The sequence below is a fragment of the Ixodes scapularis genome, unplaced genomic scaffold (genome assembly GCF_016920785.2).
Source record: "Ixodes scapularis isolate PalLabHiFi unplaced genomic scaffold, ASM1692078v2 PGA_scaffold9__187_contigs__length_104089568, whole genome shotgun sequence".
Classification (NCBI taxonomy): domain Eukaryota; kingdom Metazoa; phylum Arthropoda; class Arachnida; order Ixodida; family Ixodidae; genus Ixodes; species Ixodes scapularis.
In genome coordinates this window covers 25003838-25020874 of record NW_024609884.1, presented here as the reverse complement: position 1 = coordinate 25020874, position 17037 = coordinate 25003838, and the positions used below count along the sequence as shown (strand labels likewise).

Sequence of the window (17037 nt, the reverse complement as noted above, 5' to 3'; positions counted from 1 at the left end):
TTCTAACATTACTGCGTGTCCTGAGAATGTTCACGCCAGTATGTATCTCCCTGTTTTCTGTTTGTTTGTTTTCTTCATTACCAGCAAAAAAAAAATATATATGACAGAATTTAAAACCAGAATGTGGTTGCTGTGAGGGGAAATTTGCGAGGTTATTATCTCCCGTTTCAAAACAAATTCCACTGGAAATTTTTTTTTTGTGTGTTTTTTTTTTTTTTATCTTTTGGGATCACTTTTTTTCCACTTACCACTTGGAACGGGTGGTGCACGAAAACACCCAATGTCAAACGCCCCACCCTTTTTGCCCCGCTTTCAAAAGCCCCGGTTTCAGAAGCCCATGACGAGAACCCCCTGTGTCAGGTGGCCGGGTCCTCAGCGCGAGGGCGGAGTATTCTGCCTTTAACGAAGAGACAGTAAAGCCTGGTTCAGACAGTTGCGTTTGACTGCGTTTGACTGCATTTGCGGCTGCGAGACACCAGGACATCCCTGCCGCTTATATCGCGTGCCAAGGTGATTCATTGAATTGGACTCCACGCTTCATACGAAGCACAGATGTGCCGGTGACTCGCTTACGGTTCTCGACGCAACGCAGTCGAACGCACTCAGACACAAGTGTCTGAACCAGCCTTAAGTCCGCAAGCGAGCTTGTGTAACATAATCATGGCGTACCTGGGACTCCAGTAAGGAATAATTGGACAAAGCTTCCCGTTCTTCAGGCGTACGCTATATACATTCACGTCTAGTCACGTTCGGATTAAGTACAAACAGAAAATATCAGTCACTGGCAAAACATTTAAAGTTACAGTTCTTCTGAATAAGCTTTGAACCAGAGCTTTCGTCGACCCTGAGGCACGCGCGGATTCACAGTTTGTAAAAGCGCCATACTAATTACGTTCTGCACCAAACACTCCATTCTTTTTACGCCATTCTAAAAATATTTTTCTCCATCTAGGTAGATAAAGGTTATAATTATACATCTGACAGGCTTAGTGCATCGCTGGTTATGCAAGATTTATGCAATCGGCCACTTGTACGTATAAGGTTAAGATATTAAAAAAAAAAAATGCTGGTTGGAGCGCGAGGAGGAATATGGGATGGGGACAGTGAGGACGTGACTTTTTGCACGCGGGGAATGCGGGACGGGGTAATTGAACGCGGTTTTTTCGAAACGTGGGGCTAATGACGCGGGGCTTTTGCGAGAGGAACTCCGCACGCGGGGCAATTGTGATACATCCCTTGGAACCATTCTTTCCGGTGCCATTCTTTTCTACGCCCCTTTCCTGGACTGCCGACTCAGTGAAGTGGTGAATTGACAAGTTACGACAAGATTGATGCCGTCGGGGCACTCTGGCTTCCGTGCAAAATGTCTATTCCCTTTCTACAGTTGTGGCCGATGCTTTCGGCGGTAGATTCAGGGCCGGATTAAGGTACGGGCTAAGGGGGCTGCAGCCCTGGGCCCCAGGCTGTCAGGGGGCCCCATGCTGGCCCCTGAAAATGTAAAAATGTTAGTCTTTTTTTTTGTGAAAGTTTAGGCAGAAAGCATATGAAACACTACGAAGGGCCTCTGGTGCAATGGTCTTCTCGTTCTCTTTTCTTTAACAAGGAAACAAGGATGCCATAAAGTTCCCGTCTCTAGATCAGCTGGCGCTTGTGAGCTTGTTGTACAAGAGCGTGCCAGAACAACAAAATTTAACACGGCCTCCCATGCCCTTTGTTAGATTTTTTTTTTTTAATTGGAGCTTGATGGGGCTTGATGGAAGGACGGTTATGGAGTTTTCTTTTGCACTCGGGTCCCCTTAGCGTGTTTTGCGGACAATTGTGGGCAGGAAGTTAAGCAAGCGTTAAGCAAGCAACGCAGGTGGTTCACACATGTTGTTTTAATTCTCTTCGCGAAACTCCATATGGAGTTCATTCTAGAACGATAAGTTTGGAACAAGCGAAAAGGTGCCTGTACATCTTCCGGACACCGTCTCTATAGCCACCAACAAAGAGGCGTTTCAAGGAGCCGGCTCTTAAGACGCCCTTCAACTGTTTTCGAATGGTACTGACTGCAAGGAAGTGCTCTAGAGTCGATATCTGATCTGCCAGTGCAACTGAACACTCTTCCTTCCAGAGACTGATACGAATACTGCAATGGTTTCACCAACCTCTGAGGTATAACCTCTTATTTTTTAACGTTGAGTCACAGAACAAATTGGCCGCCGAAGTCTAAGTTAGTGCATTTAAAAAGAACAAGATTAGTACTAAATCTGATCCGAAACATTTTTCCCATTCAAAAAGGCAGCGTGTAGATACAAAAAGAAAATATCTTCTCGATTCTCATGATAAATTCTTCAAATGCAAATGTGCCCGAACGACAGCGATCGATCTCTTAGAATCGCACGCAGTTTCTCTTATGCTTTAAATGTGGAAGTCTGTGTTTTTTTGCGAAACGAGGGTTCAGTTATTAGGAGAGCGTTTACGAAGTAGTTTGATCCCGATAAAGACTGCTTCAACCAACGAAATTTCTTTCTTGCCTATGTCACTTCCTTCACTGCTCACACCAGTAATTAATTAACAGAGGGCTAGTTTGAAGTTAAAACACTTCCAATAATTTGGAACAATTACAAGAATAGGGGCTTTAGATTTTCGTGGCAGTTGTTGATTTGCAAGGCATGCCATTTAGGGGAAGTGAAATTAGAATGGGAATTTTGCAGGTACCTTTTCAGTTGCTGCATAACTCAATTCATGTGTGATTAATGATGTCACTCGACATGTTAGCAAGAGAGTCACCTGTGCTACAAGTCGACATCGTGACCAATTTGTATAAACTGGCCCGGGCATGTACTCTATGAATCTATAGCTGTAATTCTAGTCAAACAAAGTTATGAACGGAGTCAACATTTTAAACGGAAGCAATTGAGTGATTTCCTTGTTGTTGTTGTTGTTTTTGTGGTTAAGTTGCTGGATGTGAACGACAAATCCTAATATTTTTCGCAATGTTTATTTGATTTCATTTTTGTACCTCAAAATTACTGTATTGTAAATTGCTAGAGCGGTTGATTATTTGCGAAGTAGCTTCTAAACAATCGCATCCACCTCAACGCCAGCAAGGAAAACTTGAGTTCCATTCAATCTACGGATCTAAACAAGGCTCGACAATAATCATACGATGAAACATATCTAGATTTTACAAGTTAGAAAATATACATATTCCCGTCGCCATCGTTACCTCCACCATCACCATCGTCACCACCACCATTATCACATTATCATAGGTAGAGGCCTCATAACAGCTTCAGCCCAGGGCCCCCAAATGCCTTAATCCGGCACTGGGTAGATTGTAGGGGAAGAAAGCGACAAAAACAGGCGATATTCAAGCATGCTCTCCGTAATTTATTGTGAAAGATCAAGGCAATAAATAGCATTAAGCGCTGTACAATTAAGAAAACAAAATGTACACGAAGTACGATGAGATCCGTAGGAGGAGTGATTGTAAAATGGTCATGTTTCATAGACAGGTACTTTGGCATCTATGTTGTCTAGCCGCACCTTTAGGAGGTCGCTGTCAGAGCTACTTGCATGGACACGTCGTTGAAAATGTTCATATGTTCCTCCTGAAACAAAAAGGAGCACCGTAACCATAAATAAGGGCCTGTTCAACTGCGCACTAAATGATGCATATCAATAAGTTATGTAAGGTTTATAGTGCATTGGAGGGCTGCCGCAGGAGACTGGAGCTCAAACATTGGGAGAAGTTACAGCCGCATCTACCCACGACGAAGTTCCAACCTCGCTGGCTGGAACTTCATCGAGGAGCATTTAGAATTGCGTTTATTTTGCATTACCAGTGACAAAAGTTTACGTTTGTCCAGAAGCCTTTTTTCTTCACTCTCGCAATAAAACGTAATGTTGACATGCTAAAACCCAAGACGGAAGCAAAAAAAAAAGAAGAAAAACACAGCATCTCAAACACAGCTACTACATTTTATCCGCAACACTTCTTGTACACACTCATCCCCACCCTAGAGCCTCTCACAAATCTGCACACGCTCCACATCGTCTGTAAAATAAAATTCAATCAGTCGACCTCCACTCCCAGGTAATCGTTTTATATCTCCGACTAAACCCTTACGGACCTTCACAAAAAAAAGGAAAAAAAAAAAAAAAAAAGAATCCCAAGGTCATTGCAAACTTCGAATTCTAAACCTACATACCTGAAATTGGGCACCGGAATGTATATAATTTCACAAAAAGTTTTATGTCTATTTTTTTTTTTTTGAGCTCAAGTCAGAGGTGGTAAAATTATAAAAAATAGAGTAAGAACGGCGTCCGCGCATTTCCTATGATCTATAGACCGTTTTATCGTGGGCAGCGCCATTCTGAATACTGTAGCGCCATCTAGCGAACGTCAGGTTCCGCGGCCATGTTGAGTGGTTAGAAACGTAGGCGAAGGTGCTCTGCGGGGCGCCGCTCCCGCGTTGGGTCTGCTGGTTGGGTGCTCCAAAATGCTGGGTATCCGACTTAGGGCTCGTTTCTTTGTTCTTGTGTGCCGCGCATGGTATTTTTCAACTCATTGGGAAAGTTTCTTGCCCGTGTTATGGCATCCGGCAGTACGACGATGCCGAGAGGAGCGGCACTGAACGCGCCACCGATAGAAATCGGAGGTGAGTATTCAAAATATTAAATCCGTTTACAGCGATTGAATTTTCCTTCAGGTTTTTGTCGTTTTGGATGCAGTACACCGATCATGTTTTTGGCGCTTCGTGTCGTTTACAACAATGAAATATAATGTGAACAAGGACGCGCGAGATGAGACCATTGCAGGAAAGGATCGAAGGCAGCTCCCTCCGGCTTGCAGATGTTTATAAACATTTTAATTGAAGGTGTCGACGAGTGTGTCCTTTGTCTATAACTGAAGACAGCAAAGTCGAGATGGGCCCATTGTCGGAACGGGTCGATAAACGATTCATCGATTCGAAATCGAGGCATAAGCACATGTTTCAGGAATAGAAATTGAAGTTTTCTTTCCAGCTACGTTAGGTACTTTTCTGCAAAAAAAAAAAAAAAAAAATTCGCGTTGTGACGGTTAACATAAGTTTACGGCTCTCTGCCATCGCGCCGGATACCCCGATTAAGAAAAAACGATATAACTAACTTTTCAACAATTTCCAGCCACATACGGCGGCGGAAATGAGCCTTCAACTAAGCGTTGTAGATGGTAAACTCGAGTCGCTGTCACCACTGCAAGATATCAGCATTAAGATAAATTAGGTTACGAAAAGTTAAAAGCTGAAACAGCAATTCTCATGAGAAAACTTGCACTCAACTTGCGAGCGTAGCCCATGTTGATCGACAGTACAGCGGTAATTTCGGTACGCGCTCTATTCACGAGATGTTCCGAGCACATTTGTGAGGATGGTGTCGGGGAAAAGTTTCTGTTTACGAACGCAACCCACTGCCGCCGGAGGTTTTGGTCATCAGGAAAGCGATGGAATTTGAGGACATTGCAGCCGCACATGCCTTGTCAGATTCCGTACGCGGTACAGATGTCCTCCGATGATATTTTGAGATTTCGGTTGTTTTTCGTGCAGCCTATTACCTAACAAAAATTTCGCGATGACCATGGGATTGTCGTTATTAATTCTACTAGCTCTACCTATATCTGGAAGTAAAATAAAATAGAGGAAACCGTAAAAAAAAAAAAAAACTTAAAAAAACGAACTTGAAAAAAAAAAAAAAAAAACGTGTCTAAGGCGTTTATTCTGGTCTTTCGCTTGTTCCTAACCACTCAGTAAGAAGGAAAGCGCAGGTAACCCATTCCTCTTTTTCTCTCTTGCCCTCTTTCAGCAAAACTGTCTATACCGGGTGTTCGTAGTTTGCACACTGGTTCGTGAACTTGCTCACAGGTGGTCATGGTTCATATATAGGGTGCCCCAAGTCACCAGGCTCGATCTAAAATGGACCGTAAAAATCGACGCCTGCACATAGCGATATAAACATTTCGTCAAAGGTGTATTTCACAGGTCGGTTTTTTCTGGTAAAATTACAAAGCGTGGCTCCCTTTCTGTGAAAAAAAGGGTCAAGAAACTTGCCAAGGTCAACGGCGGGCGGCGACGCAGACGACCAAGTTGAGTGGCGGGCGTGCTTGGCGCTCGCATTGATAGATGGCGCTACCTCTTTATCGAGACGGCTAGCGACCCGTCGTTTATGAAAATAAACATTTTTTTGTAATGTACCTTTCGCTAAAAAATAAATGCGGACAATAAAAGCTACACTTAGACTTTAAAAAAAAGTCTGCTTAACGACGGCGTTTTTGCTGCTAACGGATTTCATCTGCGTGTCGTCGGGTGCACTTATCCGACGCTGCTCCCGACGCCATCTATCAATACGCGCGCCAAACGCCCCCCGCAACTCGGCTGGGTCGTCTGCGTTGCCGCCCGCCGTTGACCCTGGCAAGTTTCTTGGCCCTATTTTTTTACAGGAAGGGAGCTACGCCCTGTAATTTTACAATAAAAATATCGACCCGTGAAATACACCTTTGACGAAAAGTTTAGACTGCTACGTGCAGGCGTCGATTTTTATGGTCCATTTTAGATCGAGCTTGGTAACTTGGGACATCCTATATTTCGTTAGAAATATTAATTTTCGCAATTATCTTGCTCATCGCCGCCCGGGAGCGAGCTCATAAACCAGTGTGCAGACGGCAAGCAGGCTGGTATAGGACATAAAAAATAGACGGCCTCCGATTTTGCTTTATTTTTAATATTTCACTACCTCAGACTTGAGCTCTAAAAAATATACATAAAACTAATGGCGAACCTACGTTCGCGTGCCCGATTTCAGGTATGTACATTTGAAATTCAAAATTTGCAAAGGCGTGCCAAATGTGTTAGTCCTTACGGCCGCACCCTGTATATGCTGTCAGCCAACGAAGCGTTAACTCTTCCAAGAAAACACGTCGTGAATCTCTTTTTCTTTATTTGTTTACATCCGCAAAAATGTGTTCGCTGCAGCATCGAGTGTCATTGAGGACTGATTTATACAGTTCCCTACTAAAGCAATCCTGATAGTTTCCTTCAACACTCGGTTTACACAATTCGTTTCTTTGAACAAGGCCTCGGCACCATCCCATTCCGCCACAAGTTACTGCATTCCTGAGGGTGCGCGAGTTTTGCGGGTGTAAACACGTGTTCACGGGAAGTGGGTAGCGCTTTGTTGACTCACCATGTACGCGTAACCTTAATATATTTATTTATATATATATATATATATTTTTTTTTTTTTTTTGGAAGGGGGGAGGGGGGGGTTTCAAGGATTCGGTCGGAGATGAAAATATTATTATGATGACTTGAACCTGAGACGGGGGCAGAAGGAGGAATACATTTTTTAGTGGTTAAAAAATAAACAGTGACATACACGTCTGTGTTACAGTGGTAGAAAAAGAAACAGGGACAGTCAGCTCTTGGGGTAAACAACAGAGAAAAACACGTCTATATGCTTATGATGATAAACTTCCACCAGCTGGCCTGCGCACTAACTGTGTTTACGAAAAGAGAGGAGGTCGACCGATTTAACTTCAGCAGGCGACCTGGAGCGTACACAAAATGGTTAGTGCGCGCTAGGGTGGAGATGTCTGAATAAAATAAGTGTGGTGAATAAAATTTAGTAGCTGTATTGGAGACGTTGTGTCTGTCATCTTTTTTTGCCTCCTTCTCAGGTTTTAGTATGTTGAATAACAAGCAGCTCGCCTGCTTAATCACGTTGTCTTTAAAGTCCTAATTAGGCTGAGCATTGTCACGACATCGCTTCCCACAGACGTACCTCAACCAGAATCCCTATGCAGTACTGGTGCAGCAGGGCGACAGCGTCGCGTGTGTGTCCAGTGCCCATGAAGGCCAACGTGGCATCCCTGCCAGCGTGCTCCCAGAGAATCTCCACCCCGCCCGGATGCTGCATAATAAGTCAAACAGAGTCTTGTCAGTAACAAGCATATTTACAAATCATTCTTGACAAAAAACACACAAAAAAAGAAGGAAACATTGGTGCGCGCGACGGAGAAAATTTGGAGAACGTGTACCGTGTACCCCAGTTCAGTTAACGGGGCTGCGCTCGACGGTTTTTAGATTAACGAACAAACTCGGGTACTCCATAATTTCTTGAAGGAATCAGCGGTGCGAAACCGAAGGACTACATAAAGAAAGAAAAACGTGACGCAAAACAACGTCAGTGAAATGTCTCGACTCACTTTGTCGTAAAATAAGTCGATGATCGGTCGCTGTCAATGAGAGCACACACAACCAGCCGGAGAAAAGCGTTTTAATCTAAAAATGAAGCTTTCAATGGCGACACTGAGTATGAAATGTCACAGGCTTGTACGTCCTATTTGCGTTGACGCGCAACGCTCAGAGTACAGCATCGCAGAGTCCCTTTCTAAGTTGAGACGTTCCTTCGGCCTCGTGACTTGCTGAAATCCCTCCATAGATCGCACTGATTGGTTTTCTGGGTGCTCTGCGAGAAAGGAGGCACACGGCTATTTATAGAAAAAAACGTCTGCGTGCCAACTTTCCCGCAGAACACGTGATCCACCAATTACAGTGATCTACGGAGCATGTCTAAAAAATCGCAAAATGCAAAAAAAAAAAAAAAAAAAAAATCGGCTTGTTTTGAAAGAGTAATTTACAGAGAACCAATAAGCACAAGAAAACGGTCATGCTAATTGTCCATGCACAGAGCGTTTTAGAGCCTTTTTCTTTCGTTCTTTTTAAACTTTTTTATTAGCTGGACAAGTTGCGTGGAGGATACCGTAGATAGCACTGATTGGCCCAACGGGTCCAACGTAGGTCATTTTATTAAATTATTGTCAATAATATTATTAACGCGAAAACATTAACTATCCCACGGAGCGGAGCCGGCAGCGTTTCTAACCGAAAAAAAAAAAAAAAAAAAACAACGCGAAAGAAATGTTTATTTTCCCATTGGCTGAGCAAAACGGCTTCCAGATAGTCATTGGCAGCCGCGTCACGAGATCGCGCGCTCGGCCGCCGCTCTCCTCTCAGGCGCTGCCGGACACGAGAGCGTCCTACTAAAAATACTTTAGGTATTTTACATTTGTATTTAATTACAAAATGGGTAACGTATTTGACGTGTGTATTTAAATACTAAAACGTGGGTATTTCAAATGCAATTGTAATTAAATACAATTTTGTGGGCGAAAATACATTCCTCAAATTTATTGTCACTGTCCAGAGCAGAAAGAAAACTATTTTCTGCACCGAATGCAGTGTCTCTCAATCAAGCACAAGCGTTTAGTGACTTTGTGATTACGGTGCTAGTCCAGGGCAAGAATAGTGACGAAATCGACGTTCACAGGCAGACTGGCTAAATAATTGTCTGTGACAACTTGTGATGCTTTTCAGCCTGATTTCCATCCATATTTTTTCCTGGAACATCCTAAATGAGCGGGTAGTCTAGATTTTCGTAACTGGTGCAAGTTGGAACAAAAAAAAAATTCTCTAGCTAGTGCTGCGCGTCTTGGGCGTCTCGGTTCTTTCTTGACCTATACCAAAATGTAATCGACAAAAAAAGCTGCTTGAAGCTCTGTACTTTTTTCACCTATTACGTCCACGCTGATTACATTTTGTTGTGATTATATTTCTATTACGTTACTAGAGCCTCGCACACTAAATCCCGAGTGTGCGATGCAAAATTAAAATGAGATAGCCAGAAACCCGTTGCAGGTGCCCTGAAGTAGCGGACGCAAATTTTGAGGAATGTATTTGGAAAATTATTTGAGAGGAGACCAAATACATTTGCTTGTATTTGTATGTACTTAAATGCTTTTTCGGAAATGTAATTAGATTTGTAATTAAATACATTTCTGACGTAGTATTTTGTATTTGTATTTCGATACATATTTGCATGTATTTTGCCCATCCCTGCATAGCTGGTTTTGCCGCACAAGCCAATGATGGCGTTGGCGAACCTGCACTCTGCCTTGATTATGCTCTTCCTTCACAAATAAATTTATTATTATTATTGGGTCGTTTCATTTCAAATGGAACACACCGGTTGGGGTAAGCATATGGATTTTTTAATAGCCCCATACCTAAGAAAAACAAAACCGCTTTAAAAACAATTTTCGTGGTACGAAAAAAATATATTGGGTGGAGCAAGGTAAAAATCAAATTTTGTGTGCTTGATTTTTGTACGAAGTGCTGTTGCTTGTTATGCATACTGAAAATATTAAAATATTTATATAATCTTTTCGTGTAAATCTATTGTATGCCAATCATTTTTTGTTCTACACTTGCCAAATAAGAATAATCCCATTACAGAGATAAAAAAATGCCAAACATTGTACCTTTGACGTTCGCATGACATATTTGGAGCCATGTATCTCCATATTATTTTTAATTAGTGCTTACCAATGTCCTCGTGTAGTCCTATCTGTGGCCTACAGGCTGATAGTACGTTTGTTTAATTGCCGAACTATTTTATATTAATTTTCAAACTTCCTAAAAATCTAAATTTTAACATATTTTGAGACTGTTTATAAAAAAAGACAATTTTTTCGTTTTGTTTGTAATTTTTCTCGTAATTCCCAGTTACACTGCTTTTCTAGTGGCGTGGTCCGAATTCCCCCTTTTATTTCATTTTTGCTAGAAGACGTCAAGCACACATCAACACGCCCGAATCGCCAAAACGGTTGTGTCCACAACTTGGTTTCGTTGCAAGGTATGCCTTTTAGTTTTTAGCCTGAAAGACCGCAGGTTGGTGCCACTTTAATTAGAAGAGTCGTTTTGGGGGAATATTATTATTAGACTCTATTAAATATGTATATTCTTGTAATGAAACACTTTTGAACTGAACCTTTGCTTTAAATAATAATATCAAAACGCAAAGCCGAGGTTTATAAGTATGATTCTGCGTTATAGGGGTTTCTATTTGAGAAAATTCCGACGTTTTTTAAAGGAGTTTATTTTCTAAAACAAATTCAGAGTTTTTCGTAGCTTTCTTTTATGGTTACTCGAAAATTCTGAGTTTTCGACTGTTATCTGCAGCAAATAATGGTCAGAGAACAGCAGCTTGCAACTTTTGTCCAGCAGTTTTTCTATACGTGAGACCATATTCGACTACTGCCATTAAGATTTCATGACACGTTTCGTTGACAAAAGACAAAAAGACATCCCTTTTTTTTTTTGGAGTTTAAGCACAAAGCTTAGAACAAAAAAGAATACAAGCGCCACAGTTGTTCGGAAAATATGTTGAAAAACAAAACATAAAAACAACGGAGTTAATAGAACTGGCAGTTTCGAAATTCTGAGTTTTTGGGATAAATTCGAATCGCCACATTTTTTACCGGCGAGTGATTTTTCAGACTACTTCGGATTTATTCAAAAACGCAGAGCCCTACTATAAGGAGAGTAAAAGCCAATTGAACGCATAGCCGGCCATACAGAGATATCAGAAGATTGTTCAGCCTTTGTACGCTTGGGGCTCCCAGAAATAAATCTAGGGTCGGAGACAAAAATGGTGTATTAAGAACATTAGGAACAAGAATTGGTCAATACGTACTGAAAATTCTAAACGATATATGTCATAAATGCTTATTAATGCGAAAGCATTAACTGTCCTATGGAGCGAAGCTCGCGTTGTCTGTAACCGTCTGTAGCAGCGAAACGGCAGTTAAATTTCCATTGGCCAAAAGCACAGCAACGTAGATGCTTCGCCATGGAAGCCGGCGGGGCGCTCAAGGTCAAAGCGGACGCGCCTCAGAAATAAAACACAAAGAAAAGCACAGCAACGCAGATGCATCGCCACGGAAGCCGTGGAGCCGGCGGGGTTCGCCGCGCCTGCGCAGTGGGGGAGCGTGATGTCACCGCCGGTGTGCCGTGTGAATAAGGAAGACGTGCCGCGCTGCTGGTAGGAATGCGCTGCGTGTAGGAATGCTTTCGCATTCCTACCTGTAAGCAGTCTTAAGTGTCTTTAGCGTACGCTATACTTTTGTTCCGCTCCTTGCCCAGGGAGATATCACTTTACGTACGTGACCTGTCGAGTATAAAATCTTTATGCAAAAGGGCTCAAGCGCATTCAAATGCAGTCATTGCATTCGGCGGGGTGCGGAAGACGGTTTGCCTATTATAACAAATATTTACGAGAAACAAGCACACCATATTACGGAACATGTGCTGTTTATTTGAAATAAGTTAATAAATATAATTCGATATAGTGGTTACAGGCATTTCAGAGTGCACGTTTCACCGTCTACGTGAAGCACAATAAGGTGTGCAGTGGCCCAAGTTTTTAATAATATCAAGCGAGCGTCGACCAGGGCCGGCCAGCGCCGCGCCGCGGAAAGGTATTCGCAACGTGAGCGATCGAAAGCGTCGCTGTGGTCGGCCCACCACAATTGGCCGAATGTGACTATGACGTCAGCAAAGGGTGTCCCATCGACGGAAATAAGAGGAATGTAAGAACTTCTATTTTGACGGTGTTGGCAGTGTTGCTTTGAGACCGCTATTATTTCAGGCTTCCAGAATGCTCATTACAAACACTATAGAACTTGTTGTTCACAAGGTAATGACGTCACGAAAGGTAACCGATCGAGGGCGCCACCGAAACATGTCGCCGCTAATAGGGCGATACGGGAGAGATAAGGCGCGTGCGCACAAAGCTCTTTCCAGCACCTGCTCCGTAGAAAAGAAGCGCAGGGCGCTGATTGACATCATTGTTTACCCAACGCCCACCTCTCTTTCTCTCTCTGCTTCTCTTATCTGTTGGTAGAGCAAATGTCTGAAGAGCGCGCGCTGGCGTGATACTCGTCTTGAGCATCATAAAAGTGTCGCAATGACGCGAGGTTTATACTGCCTGAGCAGTATCACACAAGCAAGCGCTGTTCAGATGTTTGCATTAAAAAACACTAACACACCAAAGGTTTTTTTCTTTTTTTTTTTTTGTCTAAAACGATGCAAGTTGTATACTTCGTCTCACCCTGCGATGGACTAAAAGCAAAAGCTACGGACCGCCAGATCCAATCACGAGCCACTTAGAAATTATGTGGTATTTTGCTTCTATGCACGTATCGGTGCCCACTTCTCGGATCACTGATGAGGAGACGGGTGGGCAGTGGTTCGAATCGAAGAGCACTGAGTGACTCATCAATTTTACATCGCAAAGAAAGCCATGACATATAGGCTCTTTGCAGCGTCGAAGCTATAGAAATAAGGCAGCGCTTTTAGATTCGAGAATTATTCGTCCACCCCTAATCAATGCTAAGCGTGTCATAGTTTAGCCTGGAACGTGATTGGACATGGCGGCCCGTGGCTTTGGCCTTTAGTCCATCGTAGGATGAGACAAAGTATAGTCATATAGACACCCAGAAAAATACCACAACGCGAAAATGAATTTCTTCACGCGCGCGCGCGCTCCTTTTCATTTGTGCGTTTTTTTTCTCCCTCTTCTCACCTCCTCGCTTCTTTTTATTTGTGACGTAATTGATTATGAAACTTAGTAGCTTACTAAGCGACATACTAAAAGACGGAGTCCGGAGTGAAGTCGCCTCCTGGCATTTTATCCTCCCCCGGAAAATACGGCGGCGCCGCGGCGCTCGGCACACAATAACGTTGCTCGGCACATGTAGCACTGAGGATGATCAGTGAGTCGGCCAATCGGACGAAGCTCTCTTTCTTAGGTGCCCGACGACCTCCCCGACTTCGAAAAGGAAATCCTCAAACGGTCAAAACAACTGGGTTTGGTGTCTGTGAACTAACTGTACGGTATAGTTTCGGTTGTGACTCCGTCGGGCATCCTTTCACGCAGAACCGGCACGACGTGGCCCCTCACGTCGCCCACAAAACTCTACTTCGCGTTTTCTTTGACCTCACACAATTTAAACGAAGTTGAAATCGCTGAAGGGGCCCTAAAGGAACTTCAAGCTCGAAAGTGAAGCGTCGTCTGCTCACAGCGATATGCTGCACGCACGGAGGAGAGCGGTTGTTCGCGGGACGCGGGGGAACACGACACTTACCGCTCATTCACACTGGAAGCGGATCCGCGTTCGCAAAGCGGTTGCGAACGCGGTTGTATAATGATTCAGTACAATCGCACGCGCACTTGATATCATCGAGTGCGCGTGCAATTGTACTGGATCTTTATACAACCGCGTTCGCAACCGCTTTGCGAACGCGGATCCGCTTTCAGTGTGAATGAGCGGTTAGGGTCGGAGCGGTTCGTAGGCGTGAGAGAAATTCGAGTTGCAGGACGACTCAATCTTTGACGCCTCTGCACTGGCGCGGATCGCGAGGGAACTTCAAATTCGGCTTTTCGAAATCTTTTTTTTTTTTTCTTCACAAATACTGAATTCTCAAGTTTCAAATTTTGAGGATAATGTCCAGGCATCCTTGTCAATCGTTTCAAATAAAAAAAAAAATAAAATAAAGAGCAGAGGCTGTGTGCGGTCAACGAAATAGCCTAGCAGAAGACGCTCGCACCGGAAAGAGCTTTGTGCGCATGCGCCAATATCTCCCGTATCGCCGCACCCCTCCGCGGCACGGCGCTGCCGGCCTGGCGGTCGACGCTCGCTTGATATTATTAAAAATTTGGGCCACTCTACGTATTGGTTCATCCAGTTCACGAGCAAGGAATTATTTACCAGACAACAATAGCACTTATTCACACATTTCCCTTCTTTCGTGTACACATAGTCACGCCGGGCTCAGGGACGAGAAGGAACACTTCGAGCAAATGTCACCTCAGGTTCTTGACCAGGGATTTGACTTTCGGACCAAACATGCGAAGAGCGTATCCCTTTGTGTGCACCTACTAGGGATGCCCACTATTCTTTGTTGTGATGCCTGAATGTCTCAACGTCTTTTTTTTTTTGTAATTTCAAAAGGACGCCGTTTCTTGTTTGTTTCTGGATTTCTTCAACGAAGCCCAGCGACGTCCTTATTGAGACCTCGTTTTGGTAACGAAAATTGTGCACTGTGGCAAGGTGTTTGAGTAAGCCAACAATTCCGTTCCGTGAGTTCTTGCCATGGCCGGATGCCGAGAACAACCATTTCGCTTTGTCAGAGCCGCTGTGCTTGAATTCGAAGAGTTGGTCTTCAGACACGACGCCGAAACTCCTGGGACGTTTAGCTGTTGATCTGAGACACATGAAAATCGAAAGCTGGTGTTTGTGCCAGTGGCACTCTTGAACTTAAATCGGTAGTTACACGGTCCAATACTCGGCAAAATCAAAGTGAAGCACAACGCGCTGCTTAGTTACTTTGCTTTTCACGAGTCGAATTTCATCTTTGAAGGTTCCGAATGTGATCATGCGTAAGGAACCGAAAGGTCAAATTCTGAATTTCTTCAAGAAAAATATGTAGTGATGTTTTCTCGATTAGATCTCCTTTCTCCCCAACGCAGAGTGTTACTTGCTGCTCCTCGACATTTTCTAAAAATTATAATGTAAGGTTACGTGTGTTCGGGCATTCCTTCCTTGCATTCGCATCCCAAACAAGCAAGTGTCGGATCCGAACAAAGGCACATAGACATCAGCTCCTGCTTTTTGATTGCTTATTCGCGCAGAGTTCCGGTTGGAATAACAAAATTCAAAATTCATGCAGGACACGCAGGCGCATACTGTTTGTTTCAGGTTCACCTTCACCCATTTTGGATGGAGGGAGCAAAATTGCGTTATCCCTAATTTAGTCTCTGGGTTGGCTTTCTTGAACTAGGTACGTCTCCCGAATAGACCTTGCCATGAATCTTCTGATTGCTACTTCTTTCTTGCCATCCTTAATGACGTTTATAGCATCGGTTTTGTTCGGACTTTGATTGAAACAATCAAGATCATCGTTGGTATAATACTCAGTCGCCACGCGTAGTACATCGTCGCTGATCTTGTGGCCACTGTATGGATTTGACGATTCCCAGACGCCACAGTCAGTCTGCAGTTGTCTCGACTTGCGCAGCAGGAATTTCGATCCTTCTGGAATTAATTTGTTGCTTCAGCAAAAGTAAAGCTGGCAGGAATAAATGTCAAAAGCTGGCCCCTCCCCCGGCTTCTCAGCGTCTTGACAAAAGCTAGGCGGAAATTCAGCCATCAGTCGCCGCAAGTGAAGAAAGAACGATCTGTTCAGAGAATCGAGCTGCTTGGTTCTGTCCCATAGACAGTAGTCATAATTTTTTCTTAGACATTTCTACTGAAAGCTATTTCTATTTCTCCTAGCTTTCTTTTCACGTAGGATTTACAGTATTTCGGATTGATTGCCGACGGCACTCTCAGTGGAGTTGTGCCTAGTCCACCACCAAAAACCTCTTCATTCATGTCTCTCAGTAACTCATGCTCGGAGACAGTGCTTCGGCATGAATTTGAGCTTGATTCACAGGCACGGGACACAGAAAGTTTATCACCCAGACGAGCAAAGCAATTCTGGCACAACATGTCGGTATCCCTCACTGCTAAAATGCTGTGGGGGGCAGGGCTGACCTCAGCAGATCTATGTTCAGGTCCTTCACAGAGCGAAAACGTACATTCCAATATATCTTCTTTTTATGACGACCATCGTAGTCAGCGCAGGAAACTCGACTAGAAATGTGAAATTTGGCCATTGACCAAACCGGACAAGGTAAGCTGCGATTGTTAAAGGCTGGAGCAAGAAACAATTTCCCTATTTTTCGGTAAGAACAATTATAGTTAATGCAGTAGCCTACGGGTTGTTGCTTTATGGCATTACTGTACATGCTAATTGTTTTATGCTCTGGCATGCTAAAATTGACGCTATTTTAAAAAGTGTTCTAAGGGGAGTGGCGTACACTTCGCTGCCTGTGTCTGGTGAGGATTTGTTTGTTTTCTTGGGTCTCCCGCGCCTTTCAGCCCTCTTTAATAGGTGTGTAATTAGCAAGCATTATTGGACGAGCACCTTCAAGACGCCTCATGTTGGAAAGCGCATTCTTAGAGAAAGCAAACCTTTTGTCGTTCCGCGTGTATATACTAAGTATGGAAAAAGACTGTGTTCCTTTTATGTCCCTGAGCTCTTTAACAACATGTCGGATACGTTTTTTGAA

General features: G+C 43.5%; 1 protein-coding gene across 3 annotated transcripts in view; it reads right to left on the bottom strand.

Annotated features, from left to right (window-relative positions):
- Window positions 1–3354: 3354 nt before the first annotated feature.
- The window catches only part of LOC8043961 (cytochrome b5), a 55773-nt gene continuing 42090 nt past the window's right edge, over window positions 3355–17037 (bottom strand). For all 3 annotated transcript variants that reach the window (XM_029978608.4, XM_042287543.1, XM_042287542.1), the window contains exons 3-4: window positions 7804–7932; window positions 3355–3596 (exon numbers count right to left, since the gene is read on the bottom strand). In XM_029978608.4, coding sequence (XP_029834468.2) covers window positions 3534–3596; window positions 7804–7932 — 192 coding nt within the window. In that variant the 3' untranslated portion in view covers window positions 3355–3533. The remainder of the gene's footprint in view (window positions 3597–7803; window positions 7933–17037) is intronic.